Source organism: Sus scrofa, chromosome 4, assembly GCF_000003025.6.
Source record: "Sus scrofa isolate TJ Tabasco breed Duroc chromosome 4, Sscrofa11.1, whole genome shotgun sequence".
Taxonomy (NCBI): Eukaryota; Metazoa; Chordata; class Mammalia; order Artiodactyla; family Suidae; genus Sus; species Sus scrofa.
In genome coordinates, this window is record NC_010446.5 from 82,662,864 (window position 1) to 82,687,784 (window position 24,921).

General features: G+C 42.1%; 1 protein-coding gene across 2 annotated transcripts in view; it reads right to left on the reverse strand.

Annotated features, from left to right (window-relative positions):
• TBX19 (T-box 19) overlaps positions 258-24,921 on the reverse strand; it is a 36,141-nt gene continuing 11,477 nt past the window's right edge. Inside the window, exons 2-8 of one of the 2 annotated variants that reach the window (XM_013996800.2) lie at positions 23,013-23,277; positions 21,473-21,607; positions 17,795-17,856; positions 16,567-16,628; positions 8,026-8,217; positions 5,171-5,306; positions 258-1,926 (exon numbers count right to left, since the gene is read on the reverse strand). In XM_013996800.2, coding sequence (XP_013852254.1) covers positions 1,641-1,926; positions 5,171-5,306; positions 8,026-8,217; positions 16,567-16,628; positions 17,795-17,856; positions 21,473-21,607; positions 23,013-23,273 — 1,134 coding nt within the window. In that variant the 5' untranslated portion in view covers positions 23,274-23,277 and the 3' untranslated portion in view covers positions 258-1,640. The remainder of the gene's footprint in view (positions 1,927-5,170; positions 5,307-8,025; positions 8,218-16,566; positions 16,629-17,794; positions 17,857-21,472; positions 21,608-23,012; positions 23,278-24,921) is intronic. The other variant, XM_001928456.4, reaches the window with a different exon arrangement.

The window sequence follows — 24,921 nt, forward strand, 5'->3', positions numbered from 1 at the left end:
ATTTATTTCCGCTGCGCCACAACAGGAACTCCTCATTCTTTTTTCTGTGTGTGTGTCTTTTTAGGGCCACATGTGTATCATATGGAAGTTCCCAGACTAGGTGTCAGATCGGAGCTGTAGCTGCAGGCCTACACCACAGCCACAGCCACAGCCATAGCCATGCCAGATCTGAGCAGCATCTGCAACCTACACCACAGTCACAGCAATGCCAGATCCTTAACCCACTGATGGAGGCGAGGGATTGAACTCACATCCTCATGGATACTAGTCAGGTTTGCAACCCACAGAGCCATGACGAGAACTCCTCCTGGAGTATTTATCATTCTGTTTCCCTATTCCAGGCAAGATGTTGTCAAGTTTGGCTCAGCTACTGTTTTCTGGATCATTCGCTTGAGATGCAATTTCTGGACTCCAGCCCCAAAGATTCTGATCCAAGAGGTGAGGAATGTGCCCAGGAATCTGTATTTCTATTAGGTGATCCGGGTGACCCTGGTGCAGGTTATCCAAGGACCAGTGTTTGGGGACCACCACTCTACTACACACCATCTCCTTACATCATCAGTCACTGAGAAGGGGCTGTACCCCAGATGTAACACTCAGCACATCCCTAGGCTCCCACTTGGACCCACTTCCCTGTCCAAGCCATGTGCCTCTGAGCTCTGCCTCCCCAAGAGCTCCTTGGCTATCCTTCTAAAACATCACTTTGCACCCATTTGACTCAGCCAGTGTTTATTGGGCACCTACTATAGGCAAGGCATAGAACGAGATGCTGGGGTGGAACCAAGACAAGAAGGCTGGGCCTCACCCTCAAGGGGCTCACAGTCTAGTGGGAGAGAGAGAGACACACACACAGGTAATCAAAATAGAAGGCAGAATGAGGTGAGTTCTCTACAACAAAGGCAAAACCAATGGGGGAGCAGGGAGCCAGGTCAAATGTGCCTGAGCAGATCAGCACTTGATGCAGGGATTGGTGCTTTGGCTTGTCCCTGGGAGGTGGGAAGGCTGGGGGGGGGGGGAAGGCTGAAGCTGAAGAAGTGGTCTGAGGCCAGATGGTAGGTTAAGTGTCATTCTGAAGGCAATGGTGAGCCATGGAAGGTTTCTGAGCCAGGGAGTAACATAATCTTTCCTCAATTCTCAATGCTGTACTCTGTGATTAGCTCTATTGCTGTTAACTTCCCTCTTTGAATTTGCATCCTCTCTTAGTCTCAGAGCAGAAGATCTCCAGACAGACAGACCTTCTAGGGCTGCCCAAAGCTACAAAGTGGTGGCCTTAGGCTAGATCAATTTAGAGCTCACTTAACAGCTTTGCATCACCTCCACAGAACAGGAAGGGCAGCTTTCTAGAACCATTTGAAGAGAAAGGGACAGGGCACAAAGAAGGTTCTCAGTAAACTTTTGTTGCCTAAGCATGGCATGGATAAGGTGCAGAGAAAATGAGAGCACAAAAAGAAAATGGTGGAGAGATGCAGGTGACAAAATTAGCATCATCCAAACTAAACCATCTCCCAGTGTACTTCTGGTATAATCCTGCTCACTGGTTGGCTAGATCCTGGAGCCTGATTCACTGGTATCAGTAGGTGGGATCTCTAAGATCTCTACACATAGAAGGTTATCTGCCAACACCTTCCCTGGGCTCCTGTTTAACTATCCAGTGAGGAGGGAGAATGGCGCCCACACCCACCGGGGCTGCCCCAGCCTGAGAAGGGATGCGAGGCCACTGCGGTCCAGGTGGACACAGCAATGCTGGTCAGTGAGGGCTCCCCCAGAACCTCCACACCAGCCGAAGTGGGTGCCTGGGTGGAGAGGGATGAAGTAACAGCTGGGTTACCCAGAAGAAAGGCTCCCGGGGAGCTGGTGTGCACCTCGGGGCCCGACCCAGCGGGGCCCCCGCCGCTGTTGCTGATGGTCCACAGGCACGGGTAGGGGCTGCAGAGACACAGAGAGAGAGACAATGCTTGATGACAGTCCAAGATAGGATTACCTCCCACAAGCACAAACCCAGTGCTGGAGGAGCACCACTCCAGGAAGACGGCATCTGGCCACGACTTCATTTCTAGCTCTGACACAGATTGGCCCTGTTTCTACAGAGCAGCAGCAAGATGTAGCAGAATAAGCATAGGTGTTCATGAACATAGAATAAAACTGGTTGTCCTACGACCTGCATTTTGATGCTGGCCCTGCCACTGGCAAGTTGCTCAGTTTTTTGGGGTTTTTTTTATCTTTTTGCCATTTCTTGGGCTGCTCCCGTGGCATATGGGAGGTTGGTTCCCAGGCTAGGGGTCTAATTGGAGCTGTACCTGCCAGCCTATGTCAGGGCCACAGCAAGACGGGATCCAAGCCGCGTCTGCGACCTACACCAAAGCTCAGGGCAACGCCGGATCATTAACCCACTGAGCAAGGACAGAGTTCGAACCCGCAACCTCGTGGTTCCTAGTCGGATTTGTTAACCACTGCGCCCAAGTTGCTCAGTTTTTGAACAGCATTTTCTTTCTCCAGGATTCCCTTGCCACCTGTGTAAATGGGCAGGGTGGTGAAAGTTGAACATTTGGGCAGTATGAACTGTAAGATCTCTCAAGGGCCAAGAGAGGCAATGCAGCCTAATAACCAGGACACATTGGTGTCAGAAAACCTAGGTTTGAATACTAGTTCTGCCACTTTTTAGCTCCATGACTTTGATCAAATTATTTAATATACGAACCTCAGTTTCCCCACCTTCAAGATCTCAAGTGATAGGAGTTCCCATTGTGGCTCAGCAGAAACAAAGGTGACTAGTATCCATGAGGATTCAGGTTCGATCCCTGGCCCTGTTCAGTGGGTTAAGGGTCTGGTATTGTTGTGAGCTGTGGTGTAGGTCAAAGACACAGCTCGAACCTGGCATTTCTATGGCTGTGGTGTAGACTGGCAGCTGCAGCTCCAATTTGACCCCTAGCCTGGGAACTTCCATATGCTGCACCCGCGGCCCTAAAACAAAATAAAATATTCTCGTGTGATAATTAGATATAAACTTAAAGATATCTTTATGAGGATTAAATAAGAAAATGAGTATGTGATGCCTAACACATATCACACATTCCAGGTTTCTACGTGTCAGCTATAGTCCCTGGTAGAAAGGCTGGGGAGCCGGACCATTTTTTGGACTTATTTTACAGCACTGGTTCACAAACTTGACTGTGCATTGGACTCAGTGAGTTTTTAAAAAATACTGACACCTGGGCTCTACCCGCTGAGATTCTGATTTAATTAATCTGGCATGCAGTATTATTGTTAATAATATTTGATGTAACTGAAAATATTCCAAATATTATCATTTCAACATGCACTCAATATAAAAAAATTCTTTTTTTTTTTTTTTTTTTTGTGTGTGTGTGTAGTCAGTCTTCAAAATTCTGTTTGTGTGTTGCATTTTCAGCACATCTTAGTTTGGACCAGTTTCATTTCAAGGGCCCTGGAGCCAGAGGCAGCTGCTGGCTGTTGCATGGAATAGCACTAGACCCTCTGAGGCCACAGCAACTTTAGCATCAAAATTATCAAGATCATAGTTTACAGCAACATCAGGAATACCTGGAATCAGAATCTCAGAGTTCCCATTGTGGCTCAGTGGGTTAAGAACCTGACATAGTGTCTATGAGGATGCAGTTCAATCCCTGGCCTCAATCGGTGAGTTAAGGATCTGGTGTTGCTGTAAGCTATAGCATAGATCATAGATGTGGCTTAGACCCAGTGTTGCAGTGGCTGTGGAGTAGGCCTGCAGCTGCAGCTCTGATTCAGCCCCTAGCCTGGGAACTTCCATATGCCACAGGTACTGCTGTAAAAAGAAGGGAAAAAAATGAATCTCAAGCCCCATCCCAGACCCATTAATCAGACTGTGAAGCTTCACAATATCCCAGGTGATTCTAATCCACATTAAAGTGGGAGAAGCCCTGCTGTGGATCAAAGCTTTATGTTTTCCTAACTTTTTATAGACCTGCTAATAAATAAGTCTTCTAACACCTTCCCCCCCACCAAACATAAGATGGGACATCTTTTAATTTTGAATTTTTTCGACCATCACAAAATTCTGCATATCTGTGTTGAACAGTTCACATGTATGTTACCACTTAAAAATTATAAATGGAAAACGAAAAAAAAAAGGAGTTCCTGTCATGGCGCAGTGGTTAACGAATCTGACTAGGAACCATGAGGTTGCAGGTTCGATCCCTGGCCTTGCTTAGTGGGTTAAGAATCTGGCGTTGCTGTGAGCTGTGGTGTAGGTTGCAGACGCGGCTCAGATCCCGTATTGCTGTGGCTCTGGCATAGGCCGGCAGGTACAGCTCCAATTAGACCCGTAGCCTGGGAACCTCCATATGCTGTGGGAGCTGCCCTAGAAAAGGAAAAAAAAAATTATAAATGTTTCTACTCATAAAACATTTCAGTGCTTTTTCTAACTTTAGTGCTCACCCTAACTCTACAGAATACCTCATATTATTTCCATGTTATAGATAAGAAAATTGAAGCTCAGTGAGGAAATTGCCCAAAGTCACAAAGTCAATAAGACGTAGAACTGGAGATCAAGCCCACGCTCATCAGGTTCCAGGCCCCTTCATTTTGGCTCCACCACATTGATTTCACAAGCCAGAACTGAATGCAGATCTCTGGTGTGAGAGTTATGCCAGAGGTCCTACAAGCTACACATAGCCCTAATGACTGGACTGAAGCCAGAGCACTCAAAATCTGTCCCCTTGTTAGAATGAGCAGTTTGTGAGGAAAGGGAGTCAAGGGTCTTGAATTTTCAGTGCGTATTTGTACTTTTTCCCTTCAGTTGCCCTGTATTCAGCATCTATCTGCTGCCATCACAGTTCACAGTATCTCTCACTGGTTCAAGACAAATGATTCCAGACCATGATATCTTTTCCCTTTTAAAAATAAAATACCAAAAAAATGTTTTTAAATAAAATAAAATAATAAAAGTCCAAAGCTTCAAAGGAAAGCGTATGTAATGGAGAAGATACTTTCCCACCACGCTTTCTCCAAGAGTGAAATCTTGACCCTGGAATTACTTTGACTTCCTAGTGGCTTAGAAGTCAGGATGATGGCTTAGACCAAGCCACCCCAGAAAAAAGAATGAACTGGAGTCCCCAATGCTAAAGTAAAGCCCCAAGACCAATGAGTGAGTTGCTGGTGTTGGTCTTACCTAGGCCCTGGATTGATTGGTCCGCTGGTGTGGGGTACAGACAGGATGCTGGCGTGGGGTGTGGAGGATAAGGAAGTCCAGCTGTCAGCTCCAGAGAAAACTTGCAGATTATTGCTGGAGCTTTCTATCAAATTCACTTGGGGGAAATAACAACAGTTCAATTGATGGAGCATAGAAAACATGTAAAGATGGTGACCAACAACATTATACTAGGTCAAAATAGAATCAGGATCTGTGCTACACATGCCAACAGTTTGTGAGTACTTTATGAAGGAAACAGAAAAGAGAAAGGAACTTGGATTTATTGAATGTCAACCATATGTCACATACTATTCATTTTTTAATCTTCACATCTTCTCATCTCCGTTTAATAGATGAGGCTCAGAGGGGTGAGATGACTTGCCCCTTATGACACAGATCTAACTCATGTCCCCACAGTCACTTCTCCTTTAAAATGGGCCATGTCATCATCTCCTCAAGATAAGTCCAAGGGCCATCAGTGTCCCAGAGGAGATTTCCAAGGACCAGGAGCTATTTTTCTCAGCAACCCCAAGGAAATTTAAACATCTCAAGAATAGTGGCTTCTATGTCTTTGAATCTCCATTTGCATAAATAGTGTTATATATAATAGAAATGAAGGAAAGGAAGGAAGGGAAGAAGGAGGGGAAAGAAGAGAGAGAGGAAGAAGATGCTGTATAACCCTGGCCCAGTCACTCCTTTTCATGATCTGCCACTTGCAACTTTCTCAGCTCTTGCATCCCCGACCCCTCCCTGCTCCCTCTATGCTCTGTTCCTAAACCATTCCCCAGACAACCCAGGCTCTCTCTTCCTTCTGTGTCTTTGCCCATACTGCTGTCTCACCAAAAATGGCCCTCACCTCTGCTGGTGTCCCACATCATCCATCTTTCACCCTTGCCCCCTCCCACCTCTGTCCTTATCTATTCATTCTTCAAATCTCAACTTAAACAAATGTTAAGCCCTCCGGGTAGACCTAGCCACTCTTTTTCCTTCATTCATATGGCACCTTGGCTTTTGTGTTTTATAGACTTTCTCAAACTTTAATGTGCATAAGAATCACCTGGGGATCTTGTTATACTGCAGACTCTTTCAGAAGGAGAACCTGAGAGCCTACATTTCTAACAAGTTCCCAGTTGCTGCTATAGGTCCAAGGATCACATTAGAGCTCTCACTCTATTGTATTAGGATGAATTATGTATGTGTTTGTGTAGTCTTGGGCTTCTCCAGAGAAGAAACTATACCTTAATCACCTTCCTATCCCTCTGCCTAAAAGAATGCCTAGTGCACAACAGATGCTCAGAAGACGTGTTTTGTGTGCTAACCATGGGAAAGAACCAAGAAGTAGAAAAGAACACTGCTCAGTTTCTGAAATCATTAAGCTACATTTTCTCCCTTCCTGGCAGCACCTGTCATGGTTGCTGGGAGTGGCAGGTGATGGGGCACAGGGACAGGTAGGTGGTGACCAGCAAAGTTCTCTGCAGGTACTGAGCTCAGGGTGTCTCTGAGGCTGGAATCTTCTTTTTTTTTTTTTTCTTTTTAAGGCTACACCTGGGGCATATGTAAGTTCCCAGGCTAGGGGTTGAACTGGAGCTGCAGCTGCTGGCCTACGCCACAGCCACAGCAATGAGGGATATGACCTATGCCGGAGCTTGTGGCAAAGCTGGATCCTTAACCCACTGAGCGAGGCCAGGGATCGAACGCACATACTCATGGATACCAGTCGGGTTCTTAACCCACTGAGCCACGAGAACTCCTTTTTTTTTTTTCCTGAAGCTGCAATCTTAACACGCTCCTCCGTCTCCCATGACATGAATTTTACTAATTTGTTTCATTTAGTGTCAGTCTCCCCTTATGAGATTAGAATCTCCACCAGGGGAGAGTATTAATCTATTTTGTTCATGGACAAAACCTGGCATATAGTCAATCCTCCTTAAGTATTTGTTGCATGAATAACTCATGAGAAATCAACCCTTGATTTCATATCTCCCTTCCTCCATTCAAATCTAATTATCGGGCAAGGTCTGGGCTTACACAAGGCCAAGGTAGACAAGGAAGCAGTCAATGAGAAAGAAAGTACACAAACAATGGTGTCGACTTCAAAAATAACAGACTGCAAAAATTATCAAGGTTGGGTTTGCATGCCTCCACCTGGATGTGGAGTGATCCAGTGTCCCAGAGACCTTCCCAATAGCTCTCCAAAACTGGGATGGGTATTCCCTGGCCTGAGCCATGCACAACAACTGTAGAGAAGAACCACATGAAGGCAGTGAGCAGAGGGTCTCAGAGCCCCATGACTTAGCTTTTAGAGATGCAGCTGAAACTGCTCAGTACACCAGTACCCTGGGAGGAGTCCTTTCACACCCATTAGAAACAGACACCGGGAGTTCCCACCATGGCTCAATGGTAACAAACCCAACTGGCATTCACAAGGACAGGGATTCAATCCCTAGCCTCGCTTAGTAGCTTAAGGATCCAGCGTAGCCATGAGCTGTGGTGTAGGCTGGCAGCTACAGCTCCGATTCAACCCTTAGCCTGAGAACTCCCATATGTGTCAGGAGCGGCCCTAAAAAGACAAAAAAAAAAAAAGAAATAGAGACTGTCTCTTCGTTTTTGTAATTATTTCAAATAATTGTAAAACATTAATAAGGTTGTAACCATATAATGAACTATTAGTATATAAAATTAACAAAACATTACAATATTAATATACAATAATATTACTTATATTAGATGAAAGGGATTCTGTCTTCAGATACTTCTTTTTACAAGCTGTTTATCCATTTCTCACCATCACCCACTCTCACACCCCCAAGAGTTTAATTAGCAGAATCACACACCTGAGGGAGAATGGTTTCTATGCATGTAGGCAGAAGGATAGGGAGCCTGGCGGTGGTGTCCTCGGAGGCCAGGATAGTGCTCACAGCCGTGGTGGGTGTGGGGAGCAGACAGAGGCAAAGGAGTAGCATACTGGTAATTGCCATTTCCTGCTGTGCACATCCCATCCGAATTGGATAAGATCCAGCCTCCCACTAAAAGAGAAAATGGAAGACACAGAGACAGATTCTTGTGAACTTCCACACCAGCCACTTTGCATAGCTATGTTTTTGTGTGAACGACACATATTGGCCTGTGTGGAGTTAGACCTTCACTGCCACACCCCCTCCATGTTAGCAGCAAAGTTGGCTTCCTTGGAGATGGACAATAGTCCCCTGTCAGTTTAGAAAACCTCTTTAAAAATACTGGAACCAGGAGTTACCACTGTGGTGCAGTGGGTTAACAATCTGGCTTTTCTCTGTGGAGGTACCTTTTCGATCCCTGGTCCAGCACAGTGGGTTAAGGATCTGACACTGCTGCAACTGTGGCATAGGTCACAGCTGCAGTTCGTATTCTGTCCCTGGCCCAGGAACTCTCATATGCCATGGGTGCAGCCAGAAAAAAAGAAAGAAAGAAAGAAAAAAAGGAAGAAAGAAAGAGAAAGAAAGAAAGAAATATTGGAATCACAGCTATGTAAAATATTATTTGAATATGTAAGTTAATAGCAATGCAAAAGTTAAGCTGCTTATGACTTAATTGGATTAAATGAAAAGTCAGTCTAAGAAGGGGGTGTTAGATGTATATATAACTCACTGATCTACATTACTAGGGAATGTTTAATTTGGTTACCCAGGAAAAGTGAAGGCCTCTGTTTCTACCCAGTGGAAAGGTGTCTTCAGTTCTCATTCCAAGCAAGAGGAGACATGATGCCTCCCATTGCCACCCCACAAAGAGGATTCTGAAAGCAATAGAGAGGGAACTGTCAAGCACACCTTGATGACAAAAACCTTGCAAACAATTTTGGAAAGCTGGAAAACATCGCAGAGAAATATGTTTGTGAATGACCATCTCATTTGATGAAGAAAAATGTATGAAAAATTTAATGCTCCAATATGATTTTATATACATTCTATTATGATTCAACAAATAAGGAATATAAGGAAATTGCCTCAACATAATAAAGGCCATATGTTCTAGTTCTGTGAAGAATGCCTTTGGTAATTTGATAGCAATTGCATTGAATCTGTAGATGGCCTTGGGTAGTATAGTCGTTTTGACAATACGATTCTTCCAATCCAAGAGCATGGTATATCTTTCCATCTGTTTGTGTTGTCTTTGATTTCTTTCATCAGCATTTTATAGTTTTCAGAGTATAGGTCTTTTGTCTCTTCAGGTAGGTTTATTCCTAGATATTTTATTCATTTTGATGTGATTGTAAATAGGATGGTTTCTCTGATTTCCCTTTCTGGTCTTTCATTAATAGTATATAGAAATGTGATTTATTTCTGTGTATTAATTTTGCAGCCGGCAAATTTGCCAAATTCATTGATGAGTTCTAACAGTTTTTTTGGTGCTGTCTTTAGGGTTTTCTAAGTATAGTATCATATTATCTGCAAACAATGATAGTTTTGCTTCTTCTTTTACAATTTGGATTCCTTTTATTTCTTTTTCTTCTCTAATTGCTGTGGCTAGAACTTCCAAAACTATGTTGAATAATAGTGGGAATGTTTTCAATTTTTCACCAGTAAGAATGATGTTAGCTGTGGGTTTTTCATATATGTTTTTTATTATTTTGAGGTAGGTTCCCTCTATCCCCATTCTCTGTAGAGATCTTAATTATGGTGCATGATCCTTTTAATATATAATTGGATTTGGTTTGCTAGTATTTCATTGAGGATTTTTGCATCTATGTTCATCAGTGATATTGGTCTGTAATTGGTCTGTAATTACCATTCTCCAATTAATTGAAAAAGATACATATAGCAGCACTATTCACAATAGCTAAGACATGGAAACAACCTAAATGTCCATCGACAAATAAATGGATTAAGAAGATGTGGTACATATATACAAAGGAATATTACTCAGCCATAAAAGAGACAAACTAATGCCATTTGCAGCAACATGGATGGCGCTAGAGACTCTCATACTAGGTGAATTAAGCCAGAAAGAAAAAGACAAATATCATAAGATATCGCTTATCTGTGTAATCTAAAATATGGAAGAGATGATCCTATCTAAAAATAATAAACAAACAAACAATAAACAGAAACAGAGCATGGCCAAGAAGAGCATACTTGGGGTTCCTAGGTGGGGGATGGGAAGGAGTGGGAGGGATGGAAATTTTGGGTGTTTGGGAATGCAAACTGTTATATTTGTAATGGATGGGCAGTGGGATCCTACTGTACAGCACAGGGAAATGTGTGTGACTGGGTCACTTTGTTGTACAACAGAACTTGATGAAACAGTGTAAGTCAACTATAATTTTAAAAACAATAAAAAATAAAATAAAATTTTTAAAAAGGCCATATGTGACAAGCTCACAGCTAACATCATACTCAATAGTGAAAAAAACTGAAAGCTTTTCTTCTAAGATTACAAACAAAACAAGAATATCCACTTTTACCACTTCTATTCAACATAGTAATGGAAGTCCCAGCCAAAGAAATTAGGAAAAAAAGAAAAAGAAAGAAAAGCCATCCAAATTGAAAAGGAAGAAATAAAATTATCTTGTTTGCAGATGACACAACCTTATATGTAGAAAACCCTAATTCCACCAAAAAAACTGTTGGAACTAATAAACAAATTCAGCAAAGTTGCAGCATAGAAAATCAGTACACAAAAAACCAGTTGCATTTATATACAGTAAGAGTGAACAATCCAAAAATAAACTAAGGAAACAATTCAATTTATAATAGCCTCTAAATAAATAAATAAATTACTTAGGAATAAACTCTATCAAGAAGACAAAAGACTTATACACTGAAAACTTCAAAACATTGATAAAAGAAATTAAAGACACAAATAAATGGAAAGACATCCTATGTTTGTAGATTAAAAAATTTAATATTATTAAAATGTTCATAATACCCAAAGCAATATACAGATTCACTGCAATCCCTATCAAAATCCCAATGGCATTTTTGTTAGAAATAAAAAAGCAATACTAAAATTCATATAGACTCTAAAAACTTCCAAATAGCCAAAGCAATCCTTAGACAGAAGAACAAAGTTGGAAGCCTCACACTTCCTGATTTCAAAACACATTCCAAAGCTACAATAATCTCAATAGTATGGTACTGGCATAAAGACATATAGACTGATGGAAGAATAGAGAGCCTAGAAATAAACCCCCACCCATGTGGTCAAATAATCTTCAAGGAGGGTGCCAAGACTACATGATGAGAAAAGAATAGTCTCTTCATGGAGTTCCCGTCATGGCTCAGCGGTTAACAAATCAGACTAGGAACCATGAGGTTGCAGGTTTGATCCCTGGCCTTGCTCAGTGGGTTAAGGATCTGGCATTGCCATGAGCTGTGATGTACGTCACAGAGACGGCTCAGATCCCATGTTGCTGTGGCTCTGATGTAGGCTGGCGGCTATAGCTCTGATTTGATCCCTAACCTGGGAAGCTCCATATGCTACAGGTGCGGCTCTGAAAAAACAAAACAAACAAAAAAAAGAATAGTCTCTTCAGCAAATGGCATTGGGGAAACTGGATATCCACATATTAAAGAAGTTGGACTTATATATTACACCACATAAAAAAATTTTTAAATAAATTAAAGACAAATATGATCTGAAACTATAAAACTCCTAGAAGAAAACACAGGGTGAAAACTTCATAAACTGGATTTGTCAAGATCCTATAATTTTTTGGATACAACATCAAAAGCACAGACAACAAAAGCAAAAATAGACAAATGGGGATCTACATCAAACTTTACAACTTCTGTAAAGCAAAAGAAACAACAGATTGAAAAGGAAAACTCTGTGATGGAAGAAAATATTTGCAAACCATATAACTGATAAAGGATTAGTGTCTACAATACACAAAGAACTCCTACAACTCAACAACAAAAACAAAAACCCCAATTAAAATGAGCAAAAACTTGAATAGACATTTCTCCAAAAATATACAAATGACAAGTAAGCATATGAAAAGATGCACATCACTATTCATCAGGGAAATGCAAATTAAAACAAGATATCACCTAATACTATTAAGATGGCCATCATCCAAAAAACATAAAACAAAGCAGAAACTAACAAGTTCTCGTGACACATGAAAAAAAATGCTCATCACTAATTATTAGAGAAATGCAAATCAAAACTACAGTAAGGTATCATCTCACACCAGTCAGACTGGCCATTGATAAAAGGTCTACAAATAACAAACACTGGGAAGAGTATGGAAAAAAGGGAACCCTCCTACACTGTTGGTAGGAATGTAAATTGGTGCAGTCACTATGGAGAACAGTATAGAGGTTCCTCAAAAAACTGAAAATAGAGCTACCAGGTAATCCTGCAATCCCACTCCTGGCATATACCTGCAGAAAGCTGTAAATTTTTTTTTTTGTCTTTTTTTTTTTTTTTGTCTTTTTGCTATTTCTTGGGCCGCTCCCGCGGCATATGGAGGTTCCCAGGCTAGAGGTCCAATTGGAGCTGTAGCTACCGGCCTACGCCAGAGTCACAGCAACACGGGATCCGAGCCGAGTCTGCAACCTACACCACAGCTCACGGCAACGCCGGATCATCAACCCACTGAGCAAGGGCAGGGACCGAACCCGCAACCTCATGGTTCCTAGTCGGATTCCTTAACCACTGTGCCACGACGGGAACTCCCAGAAAGCTGTAATTTGAAAGATACTTGCACTCCAGTGTTCACTACAGCACTATTTATAACAGCCAAGACATGGAAGTAACCTAAATGCCTATCAACAAATGAATGAATAAAGATGTGGTGTACACACACACACACACACACACACACACACACACTGGAATGTTACTCAGCCATGAAAAAGAATGAAATAATGCCATTTACATGACAACATGGATGGACCTAGAGATTATCATATTAAGTGAAGTAAGTCAGACAGAGAAAGATGAACATCATAAGATATCACTTATATGTGGAATCTAAAAAAAAAAAAAAAGACACAAATGAACTTTTTTCCAAAACAGAAAGAGACTCAAAGACATAGAAAACAAACTTATGGTTACCAAGGAAGAAAAGGGGGTGGAGGGAGGGATAAATTAGGAGGTTGGAATTAACATATATACACTGCTATAGATAACGAACAAGGACCTACTGTATAATGAAAGGAACTATATTCAATATTTTGTAATAACCTATAAGGGGAAAGAATGTGAAAAAGAATATATGTTTAACTGAATCATGGTGCTGCATACCTAAAAGTAACACAATATTATAAATGTACTATACTTCAATAATAATAATAATAAAAGAAAAAATAATAAAATACCTAGGAATATATATAACCAGGGAAGTAAAAGATCTGTACTCAGAAAACTAAGACACCAATGAAATAAATTGAAGACAGCACACACACAAAAAATGGAAAGATATACCATGCTCATAGATTGGAATAATTAATATTGTTATAATGACCACACTACTCAAGGCAACCTACAGATTCAATGCAATCTCTATCAAAATATTAAAGACATTTTTTCACAGAACTAAAAGAAATAATTCTAAAATATGTATGGACATATAAAAGACCCCAAATAGCCAAAGCAATCTGTAAAAAGCAGGACAAAGCTGGTGGCATCATGCTTCCTTATTTTAGCTATACTGAAAAGCACAAGTAATCAAAATAGCCTAGTATTAGCACAAAAACAGACACATAGATCAATGAGACAGAAATAAACCCACACTTCTATGATCAACTAATCCATGACAAAGAATATTCAATGGGGGAAAGATAGTCTCTTCAATGGTGCTGGGAAAACTAGACAGATACCTGCAAAAGAACCAAACTGGACTACTTTTTTTTTTTTTTTTTTTTGTCTTTTTGCCATTTCTTGGGCCGCTCCTGCGGCATATGGAGGTTCCCAGGCTAGGGGTTGAATCGGAGCTGTATCCACCGGCCTATGCCAGAGCCACAGCAACGCGGGATCCGAGCCGCGTCTGCGACCTACACCACAGCTCACGGCAACGCCAGACCCTTAACCCACTGAGCAAGGCCAGGGATCAAACCTGCAACTTCATGGTTCCTAGTCGGATTCATTAACCATTGCACCACCACGGGAACTCCTGGACTACTTTCTCACACCATTTACAAAAATAAACTCACAGTGGATTAAAGACTTAAATGTAAGACCTGAAACCATAAAACTCCTAGGGAAGAAAACAAACATGGGCAGTATATTCTTAGACATTGGTCTCAGCAATATTTTTTTTTTTTTGGACTTATCTCCTCAGGAATGAGAAACAAAAGTTAAAATAATCAAATGGGATTATATCAAACTAAAAAGATTTGCATCGTGAAGGAAACCATCAACAAAACAAAAAGTCCAGGTCTCTTGTGGCACAGTGAGTTTAGGATCTGGCACTGTCAATGCAGCAGCTCAGGTCACTGCTGTGGTATGGTTTTGCTCCCTGGCATGGGAACTTCCATGTGCCACAGGTATGGCCTAAAAAAAGAAAAAAAAATTGAAAAGTCCACCTGCTGAAAGGGAAAAGACATCTGCAAATGATCTAACTGGTTAACATCCAAAAGAACTCATACAGCTCAACATGGGAAAAAAAATAGACAACCCAATTTAAAAATGAGCAGAGAACCTGACGAAAGAACCTGTCATTTTTCCAAAGACATACAGATGGCCCACAGACATATGAAAAGATGTTCAACACCATAAATGATCAGATTAATGTGAATCGAAACTACAATGTCATTACCTCACACCTGTCAGAATGGCTATTATCAAAAATACAACAAATAACAAGTGTTGGTAAGGATGTGGGGAAGATGGAACTCTCACGCACTGTTGGCAGGAATGTAAATTGGTACAACCACTATGAAAAACAGTATGGACTTTCCCCAAAACATTAACAATAGAATTTCTGTACAGTTCAGCAACTCCACTTCTTAATAGTTTTCCAAGGAAAAGAAAAACACTAATTGGAAAAGATATATGCACCCCTATGTTCACTTCAGCATTATTTACAATTGCCAAGATATGGAAGCAACCTAGGTGTCCATTGATAGATGAATGAATAAAAAAGATGTGGTATGTATTCACAATGGAATATTACTCAACCACTAAAAAAATTAAATCTTGCCATTTCCAACAACATGGATGGACCTAGAAGGTATTATGCGAAGGGAAATAAGTCAAATAGAGAAAGATAAATACCGTATGGTTTCACTTTTACTTGGAATCTAGAAAACAAAACAAATAAACAAACCGAACAAAGCAGAATACAATCATAGATACAGAGAATAAACAGGTGGTTGCCAGAGAAGAGGGAAGTTGGGGAGGAAATAAATAGGTTAGAGAGATTAAGGGTTACAAATTTCCAGTCACAAATGAGTCATGGGGATGAAATGTACAGCATGGGGAATATAGTCGATAATATTGTAATAACTTTGTAGGTGACAGATGGTAACTCGACCAAAAAACAAAACAGAAAAGTTTTTTAAAGTGCTTTTCTGAGAGCTGCTTCTCTTTATGTGGCTTTACTGCTGCTTCTGGGATGAAAGATGGATGAGGTTCAGGGTAAGGAAGGAGTAAAGAATTCCATAGCTAGAAAACTGCAGAAGGAATCCTAGCAAACCACTATAATCCAGACATTCTGATACCACTGGCCCTGAGTTACTGTTGCAGCTTTAGAGGACTTGCTCCACCATGGGGCCTCCCCTCTGATCTGAGTCATGGAGAGAGTGGTACCCTGTCAGGACCATCCAACCTACCTGCAGCATCCAGGTGTATTACTATGACTCTCCCTGCAGCTTTCCAGTCAACAAACGCAGAATCTTCCTCATAGGCAAAGCTATAGCCTGCCTGAGGTATTCCAATGGTGACCAACTCAAATATTAGTGAGTGCTAAGATCAGGGGAAATCCAGAACAGAGAGACAGGAGTGGAGGGTAAGCGTAGGAGATACACACAGAATGTACTTTTGTGAGCGCTTTCTCCTCAAACAAGTTTAAGAAATTCACTATTTCCATTCTTTTCTCCTGCCTAGAATGTGTTTAGGCCCCCCAGGAATACTGGTTCTCTCTGGAATTCTTGCAAGGCCATGTACTTGTTTTGAGTGGAGGAAATTGCATATTGGGTCTTTTTTTGTGTTTTTTGGCCGAGCCTGCAGCACATGAAAGTTCCAGGGCCAAGGATCACACCTGTGCCGCAGCAGTGACCAGAGCCACTGCAGTGACAACACTGGATTCTTAACCAGCTGCACCACAAGGGAACTCCCTGATAGAAGATTTGGGACAAGCCAGAAGCAGTCACAACAGGTGAAAAGTCTGAGTGTGGTGAAGATGCTCCTAGGGTAGCGCCAGGTGCCTCCCACCCAGTGTTCACCCAACTCACAGTGAGAGTAAGCCACATGCTGGCTCTCAGAGATAGCTTCTGGCACATCTTTGAGGTGGTTCCTGAAAGAGAACAAAAGTGCACATGGCTGTCCAGCTTATAACACAAGCCCAACATACAGGATACCCGAGATTTTCTCTGGAGAACAACACGTTTCTTAGAATCAGAAAATCAAACTCCTTTTTTCCTGAAAGCTATCGTCTTCCCCCTTTCTCCCTCTCCTACTTTATCTACTTGTGCAATTGTTCTCTGAATTGCTGTTTTACAGTCACTCCAATATACCTTATTTATAGCTAACCCTGTTTAGCTGGATCTTCCTAGTTTGTGCTCAGTGTTCCACTGGACACAATTCAAGCAACAGTAGCAACAGCTGAGATAAGACTTCAGGACACAATCACATCTGTGATATGCTAAATCGACCAATGATCCTGTGAGAGAATATTACTGTGCCCATTTTGAAGATTTAAAAAGTGGGTCCTAGAAAGGTAACCTGACCTATGCAAAATCAGACAGCCAAGAAGTGGAAAAGCTAGGACTGAAGCTAGAATCTCTCACTCAAAGTCCTAAATTTTTTTATTATACCACTTTTCTTATCTGAGAAAGCTATATCTTCTACATCATCAAAATTAAATCAACTATTGACAGGACAGAACCCTGCAGCATGTCATTGAAGATATCTGTTCATTCATCTCGAGCTTTAAGATGAAAAGGCAAACTTAGACCGTTATAGGAGTTATTGTAAAGATTTGAAACACAAATAATAAAATCTGAACACTTCAAAGCTAATGTCACATCCCCAGAAGTCTCTGACTTCTCTCAGGCCTAAAAGAGATGAGCCTTTCATCTTTATGAGTTGCTCGTATGAATTACTCACCTTTCCTAGGTGATATCTAGCTTTTAAAAAAACTTATTGAAACATACTACTCAGAGATAATTGTGGGAAGGACAGAGTGAATTATTAAAATTTTTAATTACCTATTTTTTTACGTGTGGTTGTTCTTTTAAGGACAAAACATTGCCAGTTCAAGGTTCTCCTGGGCCACTCTTATAAAGAACAGGTAATTATGAGTTTGATATATTTGGCTGATTTTGTTAGCCATTGAATCGAATGTTGAAAATATTTTTCTATCAAAGGAAATGTAAGTGCTACTAGTGGGTTCTTTGCAAGATGATTATAAATTTCACATTGGCAGAAATCATAAGGTTTTACTGAAATTTCTCTACTCACCTTTCCTTGGCATCCAAGAAGGCTTTGGCAAAAGGGTTGTACTTGATTTTGAGAGCAGTTATCTTGCGTTTACAAAGACAAGAGGGGTTAGTGAAAGTAGAACATGCATGGGCAGACAGAACACTTTATCTTCACCTGTGAATTTCTATAAAATCGGAATAATTCTCTTTTTTTCTCCCTCTCCCTGTTTCCTGTCTTACTTCTGCATTAAATCACTATTGCACTGTCCAGAAAGAAACATTTTATTTTTACATATGGTGGAAAGGGCGAATGCAGTATAAAGTGAGCAAAGAACGGTCAAAACATTAGAAATGCACAAAGCCTGCTGTGCCAAGCCTAGCATTCATTCTATCATTCATTCATTCATTCCTTTTTTCCAACAATTGAACACCTACCATGTATTGGTTTCTTTTCTAGTCACCGGGACACAGAGGAAAGTATACAGGAAGGATCCTGCCCCTAGACTCTAGAACACAAACTAGCATCAACTCCCTAACTCTTAAATAATCACTTGCCTTTTGGGCCATGTTAACACAAAAAATAATCACCTCCAACCACTGTCACTCTTTATCGCCCTTGGCCTTAGTCTCCTTCGTTTTTCTTCAGAGCCATCTGACACTCATATATTTTACACACACACACACACACACACACACACACACACACACATACACATACACGCATTTTGTTTTTGTCTCTATGCACTGGGGTGTAAGTGCCTTGAGGACAGTGCAGAATTACCACCAGGTAGAATAACATCCAGCATGTGTAAATACTCAACAAATATTTGCTCAATAAAGGAAGATTTTGGCTCCCTCACCCACTCCTGTGCCCACTATCCTGTGAGGGTGCCTCAATATTGAATTGGCAGTGATATGTTGTCAGAAGAGGGAGGCTCTGAGATTAGACTTTCCTGAGTTTGATTCCCCTGGGGCATATTCAGGAACGTAAGTACAGCATCAACCTGGGCTGCTTGCCCAAGGGGTGGCCTTAGCCCTGCTGGTGGTTCAGAGGAAACTATCCAGCACATATCCAGGAAAAGCTTCTGAGTACTTCCCCAGCAGGAAGCCAGATCACAGACAGGTTCTGCCAGCCATGCATTAAGGGAGCAGGCAGCAGGTAAGTGGACAAGGGGCTTCTCCCAGAGACCAGAGGAAGCCACATTCCAGTCCCCAATGCCTCCCCACTTTCCAAAGTTGCAAAAGCCACACTCTCCCCACCTAGAACCAGATTCCACCCTACAGTGAGTAAGAGGGGAGGGAGGGTCATCTGAGAAACGCTGTCTCAGCCTGCACAAACTGATTGGTACTTGAGGGGCCTGTTTAAATTATCAGATATTTAGTTAATTTCTGTTCCAATAAGCCTACTGGAAGGGCTCAGCCAAGAGGCCAGATTACCTATAGAAGAGAAATTACATTTCCCTGCAAATCTGCACAACTAATTTCACCTGTAAGCACTAAGGCGGTCATTTCCAAGCCTGGATGATTACCAGAATCCCTTATGGAGATTCCTTAAAACTACAGATTCTGGGCACTATCCCTGGAGATTCTGACTCAGTTGGCTGAGTGCGAGCTCAAAATCTTTTAAAGCTACTAAATAAAGTAATGCAAATTAAGGCAACAATAAGATAACATTTTCTCTGCCTATCAGATTATTAAAGCCGTAAAAAGCAGGTAATTACCAATGCTGAGAAGAGGGTAGGGATTATAAATAGATTTGCCTTTGGAGGGAGGCAGTGGGGCTTTGTCCATTGCAGTGCACACACTGCAAACCTCTCCTCAACAGAACAATGCCATTTCTAGGCACTTACCCATGCAAGCAAACAATAGAAGATGTACATGGATATTCTTTGCAGTATTATTCATCATAGAAAATAAAACAATTGGGAGTTCCCATCGTGGTTCAGTGGTAAGAAACCCAACTAGTATCCATGAGGACACAGGTTCAATCCCTGGCCTCCCTCAGTGGGTTAAGGATCCAGCATTGCTGTGAGCTGTGGTGTAAGTCACAGACATGGCTTGGATCCTGCCTTGCTGTGGCTGTGGTGTAGGCTGGCAGCTACAGCTCCAATTCAAAAAATTCAACCCCTAGCCTGGGAACTGCCATATGCCATGAGTGAAGCTGTAAAAAGACCCAAAAAATTTAAAAAATAAAATAAGACAATTGGAAAGGACCTAAATGTCCATTGGTGGGAAATTGATTGCTTGAAATAGAGGATATCCTCTGCAGGCAATTCAGAAAAAGAGATATGCCTGAATCTAATTACATAGACAAAGACCCAGAATGCATTGTTAAAAGGGGGGGAAAGAAATTGCAAACTAATATGTATAACATAAATCAATTTGTGTGATGAAGTCTATATTGTCATATATTTATTTTTTTGGTTTGTTTTGGGTTTTTTGTTTGTTTATTTGTTTTTGCCTTTTTTTTTTTTTTTTTTTGTCTTTTCTGGGGCCGCACTGCAGCATATGGAGGTTCCCAGGCTAGGGGTCTAATCGGAGGCTATGGCCGCCAGCCTACGCCACAGCCACAGCAACTCGGGATCTGAGCCGCATCTGTGACCTACACCACAGCTCACAGCAATACCGGATCCTTAATCCACTGAGCAAGGCCAGGGATCGAATCCACAACCTCATGGTTCCTAGTCAGATTCGTTAACCACTGAGCCACTACGGGAACTCCCATATATTGTCATATATTTATAAATGCACAGAATGTGCATGGGAAAAACACTCTAAGCTATTATTTGTAATGCTTCTGGGAAATAGGATTCAAAAAGCAGGAAGGAAAGTGTACATTTTAACCTTTTATTTTTCATTTCACTGTACATACTTCTGTATTTATCATGTGACTGTTTTTTTAAATAAACATGTCTTGGAGTTCCCGCTATGGCACAATGGGATCAGCAGCATCTCTGCAGCACCAGGACAGAAGTTCGATTCCCACCCCAGAGCAGTGGGTTAAAAGATCCAGTGTTGCTACAGCTGCAGCATAGGTCACAACTGCAACTCAGATCTGGTCCCTGGTCCAGGAACTCCATATGCTGTGGGGCAGTCCCCAACAAACAAACAAACAAACAAGCAAAACCCATGTATTACCTTTTAAATTTTTTTAAAGTTTAATCAAAAAGAATCCAAAACACCAGGTACTCTGGTAACTAGCAGGCCTGGGAACACCCAACATATGTGAATGGACCAAAAAGCCCCACTCCCACATAGTTCACAGAGGCCAGATTCTGGCTCCTCAGCTCAAACCACCAGAGTGCTTGAGTTAGGCAAGAAAAGATCTAAGTGTGCCCAGAGAAAGCTAACAATAAGCATAACACAAACCCAAAGAGGGTGCATGACTGGATCAATTCCTATGGACTTCCTTCAGAGCAGGAAAAACACCCAGCTCTATGTAGCCAAGGGCCTGGACACAAAGACTCCCGGTTTCTGCTGATTGTATTACAGAGCACAACCACGCCTTACTGGCAACAGGAGAAGGAGCACCAGTGGGCCTGTGGAAAGAGCCCCCCTCCTGTTTAACTTCATCTCTGCCAAGTGTATCTTAGTATATCTGAGTCCTGGAAAGCCCACCTTTCATCCAAGCCTGGTCATGGCAATAAAAGCATCAGCACCCGGTCCCACACACTCTCCCAGGTAACATTTATAAACACACACACACACATTCACTCACCTCCTCGTTCTGATAAGCAGTCACAGCTATGAACTGGGTTTCGGGGAAGGAGCAGTTCATCACCATTCGATGGGCACCTCCAACACGCACTATGTGAACCTGGGGTTCATATTTATGCAGAGAATTCAACATTATCTGTTGAGATGAAAGAAGAGAAAGAGATGACATGCAAAGCCTGGGCAACACAGGCGATAGTTGACCCAGCACTTTGGTTAGTTCCGAGCTCAGCATCCACCCCAGTTAGGGCCACACAGGTCGAATCCCCAGTCACCTGAGCTGCCACCACCTCTCTGAGAAATGACTGGTGGAGATTTTTCAGAAGCACCCAGGAAGTGTGTAATTTTGGAGCCACTTATTCCAGGGCGATGGGAAGGTTGCCAGGGAGAAGTTGGTCTAATGAGTGCTCCGTTTTTTGCCCAAATCCTGGCTTCCTTTTTTTCTTTCTCCCTATTTTCAGCACAACAATGTGGATTTTGATCTATTACAACATATTGCTTTTCTTCCCACGAGGAATCCTTATATCTCAAAATACTGACAAGACCTGCATTACCTACAGAGTAAGGATCTCTTATACATGATGACGACATAAAATCCACTCTGTGTGATCAAAGGTTTACTGAAAGTCTCCTGTTGTAAAATCTGGGAGGGAATAATAGTTTACTTGTCAATTTCTTCTTTTAACAAAGAACTGGAACTTTCTGAATACTGCAAAGACTTGAGTGGATGACTTTCCATTCTTGAAACAGGAACTCCTGCATCCCCGGTGGCTAAGCCCAGAGATCAGAGAAGGGGTAAAAAGTCTGAGGGCTAAAATGCTGACCAAAGGCAAATCTGGGGAACAAGACCTCTTCCTCCCAGCTGTGTCTCTAATCCCCCCAAACAGTCTTCATTTGTAAAGGAAATAACAGCCTTACACAGTACACTAGTATTTGCAATCCTAGCAGAGAAAACAAAAGAGTAAAAAGCCTCAAAATCTTGTTTACTCTAATTGGAGACCTTAAATAAAACCTTTCTTATTTAAGGTTTGTTTGGATTTTTTTTTTTTCTGAAAACCCAAAGCTGATTCAATATTCTATTGATAATTATCATAATGCCCAAGTGGAGGGAGCAATTATTTCATTTAGGAGCAGCTTTTTTATTAAGGTAGTTGTCTATTGCCAACATGCCACTTACACCAAAAAAAAAAAAGAAGTGGGGGGAGTGGAGAGGGAATAACAAAACCCTGGTACCACAAACCTCTCCCTCCTCCCCTCCTCCAGGGCTGGGTAAAAAGCACCACACACAAGACAAAACTCTGAAAGGCCCCTGATGATTAAGTAAACTACTGCACTCTCTCACTCTCTTTTAACATCAGGAAGTCCATTAAAAACTGAAAGCACCAATTAAGAGCTGTTTATTCCTGTTCACATTTGGACTCTGGGGAATAATTGGCTTCCGTGAGCGAAGAGGCCGGTGAGGACCCCTTAATTACCTAAATGCACCCTTGATATTTCTTGCTTGGTGTTGTGGGGCGGCCTGGTGGCCGGGCAACCCATCATACCTGCCCACCTCCGTTGAGCTTGTTGGTCAGCTTCACTTTGCTGAAGGAGATGGGAGCCTTCATCCAGTGGGCGCCGAAGTTGGGAGAGTCTGGGTGGATGTAGACACAGCTGTGGCTGGAAACCTCTGGCTTGCCCGCAGGCACCCATTCCCCATTGATGTACTTCCAGCGGTGACTGTCCGTTGGGACAAAGTCCAGCAGGAGGGAATACATGGCATTGGGGTCCAGCCCCGTAACACTAATCTTGAGGACAGGGAACATCCGTCTAAGAGAAAAGGCAGAAACTGAGCCACAGGAAGGATGTTAGAGTGTTAGGGACACCTCCCCCCTTGTCCAGCCATCTCTCTATTGGGAAAGGACCTTCCATGCAAGGCCTTTAAGGGTGCAGAAAATGCCCTGAGGCAGGCCAGATAAAAAAGGAGCAGGCTGGCGGCCCCAAGTCCAACTGAGCCTTCTTAAATGTATTTTATATTGAGATTTTACTTTAAGAAGTTGTGCTCCATTAAAAAGTCTGAAAATCGGAGTTCCCATCATGGCGCAGCAGTAACAAATCCGACTAGGAGCCATGAGGTTGTGGGTTCGATCCCTGGCCTCCACCAGTGGGTTAAGGATCCGGCATTGCTGTGAGCTGTGGTGTAGGTCGCAGACGCGGCTCAGATCTGATGTTGCTGTGGCTGTGGTGTAGGCTGGCAGCTGTAGCTCCAATTAGACTCCTAGCCTGGGAACCTCCAAAAAAAGTCTGAAAACCACTGATTCAGTCATTTGACTAGAATGAAGTTTCCCCTGAAGCTTAAGGTCTATAGTCAGACGCCACATTCTCAGAGAGAGCTTTCTCCAAACACTTCCTCCCAGTATATGTCAGAGTTTCACATTAATGCCATAAAGCAGCCCTTCACCTTCTGGCAAAGAACACCAGTTCTGAATAATAGTAATAGAAATACTAGGGAAGACATGGTTTCATGGTCAAGTGAAGAGCAGCATCCTTGACTATACAAATTTAGACGAGCTCCTTTTCTGCAGGACTTGTCAGAGGCTTTAATACAGCAGTGTGCACCATGAGCCTTTGAGAAGGAGCTGAGGAATCGTGTGCACTCTGCATTTATGTAACAGTGGAACCATCTTCGAATACAGCATTTTGTGCTAATTTGCACTCAAGAAACTCACCTCTAGATACATCGTTCTGATTAGTTGGTCCTTCTCCTACCCTCTAGAACAACACTGGCAAGGTTACTCTCACAAATCTTTGAAGAAGCTATCTCACCTGGCTTCTGATTCACTTTAGTTTATTTTTCCTTCACTGAACATTCTAAATTGCTCAATCCCCTCAAAAAACCCAGTTTCCAGACACGCCACCATCCAATTGCCCAGAGGTTGCCTTATTTGTCAATACGTCTGTTAAGATCTGGATCCCCAGGCTGAGAACAATTTACTAGCAACCTACATAGAGTGGCCCATGAATCAGCAGCATGGATATCAGGTAGTAATTTATTAGATATGCAGTTCCTCAGGCCTCACTCCACACCTACTCAATCAGAATCTGTGCTTTTACCAAATCCCAGGTGAGATGTTGGAACATGCAAGCTTCAAATGTACTGCCCTAGAGTATCTTTAGCTTTTAAGGCAATAAGTAAGGAGATAGGCAAGGGAGCAGCAGGGAGTCACTCGAAGGATTGTTGCTTCTATGTGGACTAGAAGGAGAATGAAAGGAGGAAACTGGAATGTGCCCACCGCAATCCAAAGATGCCAAGACTGGGAGTGTTCAAGGAAGAACAGGCATGGGCAAGGAACTAGAGGGCCCCCAAGAGCATCCTCCTGTGTCCAGCGGTACATGGCTTTGAGGTGAGGTACAATGGGAATTATTACATATAGAAAGTGAAGAAAGTGACCACAAAATGATGGATGACAAAGA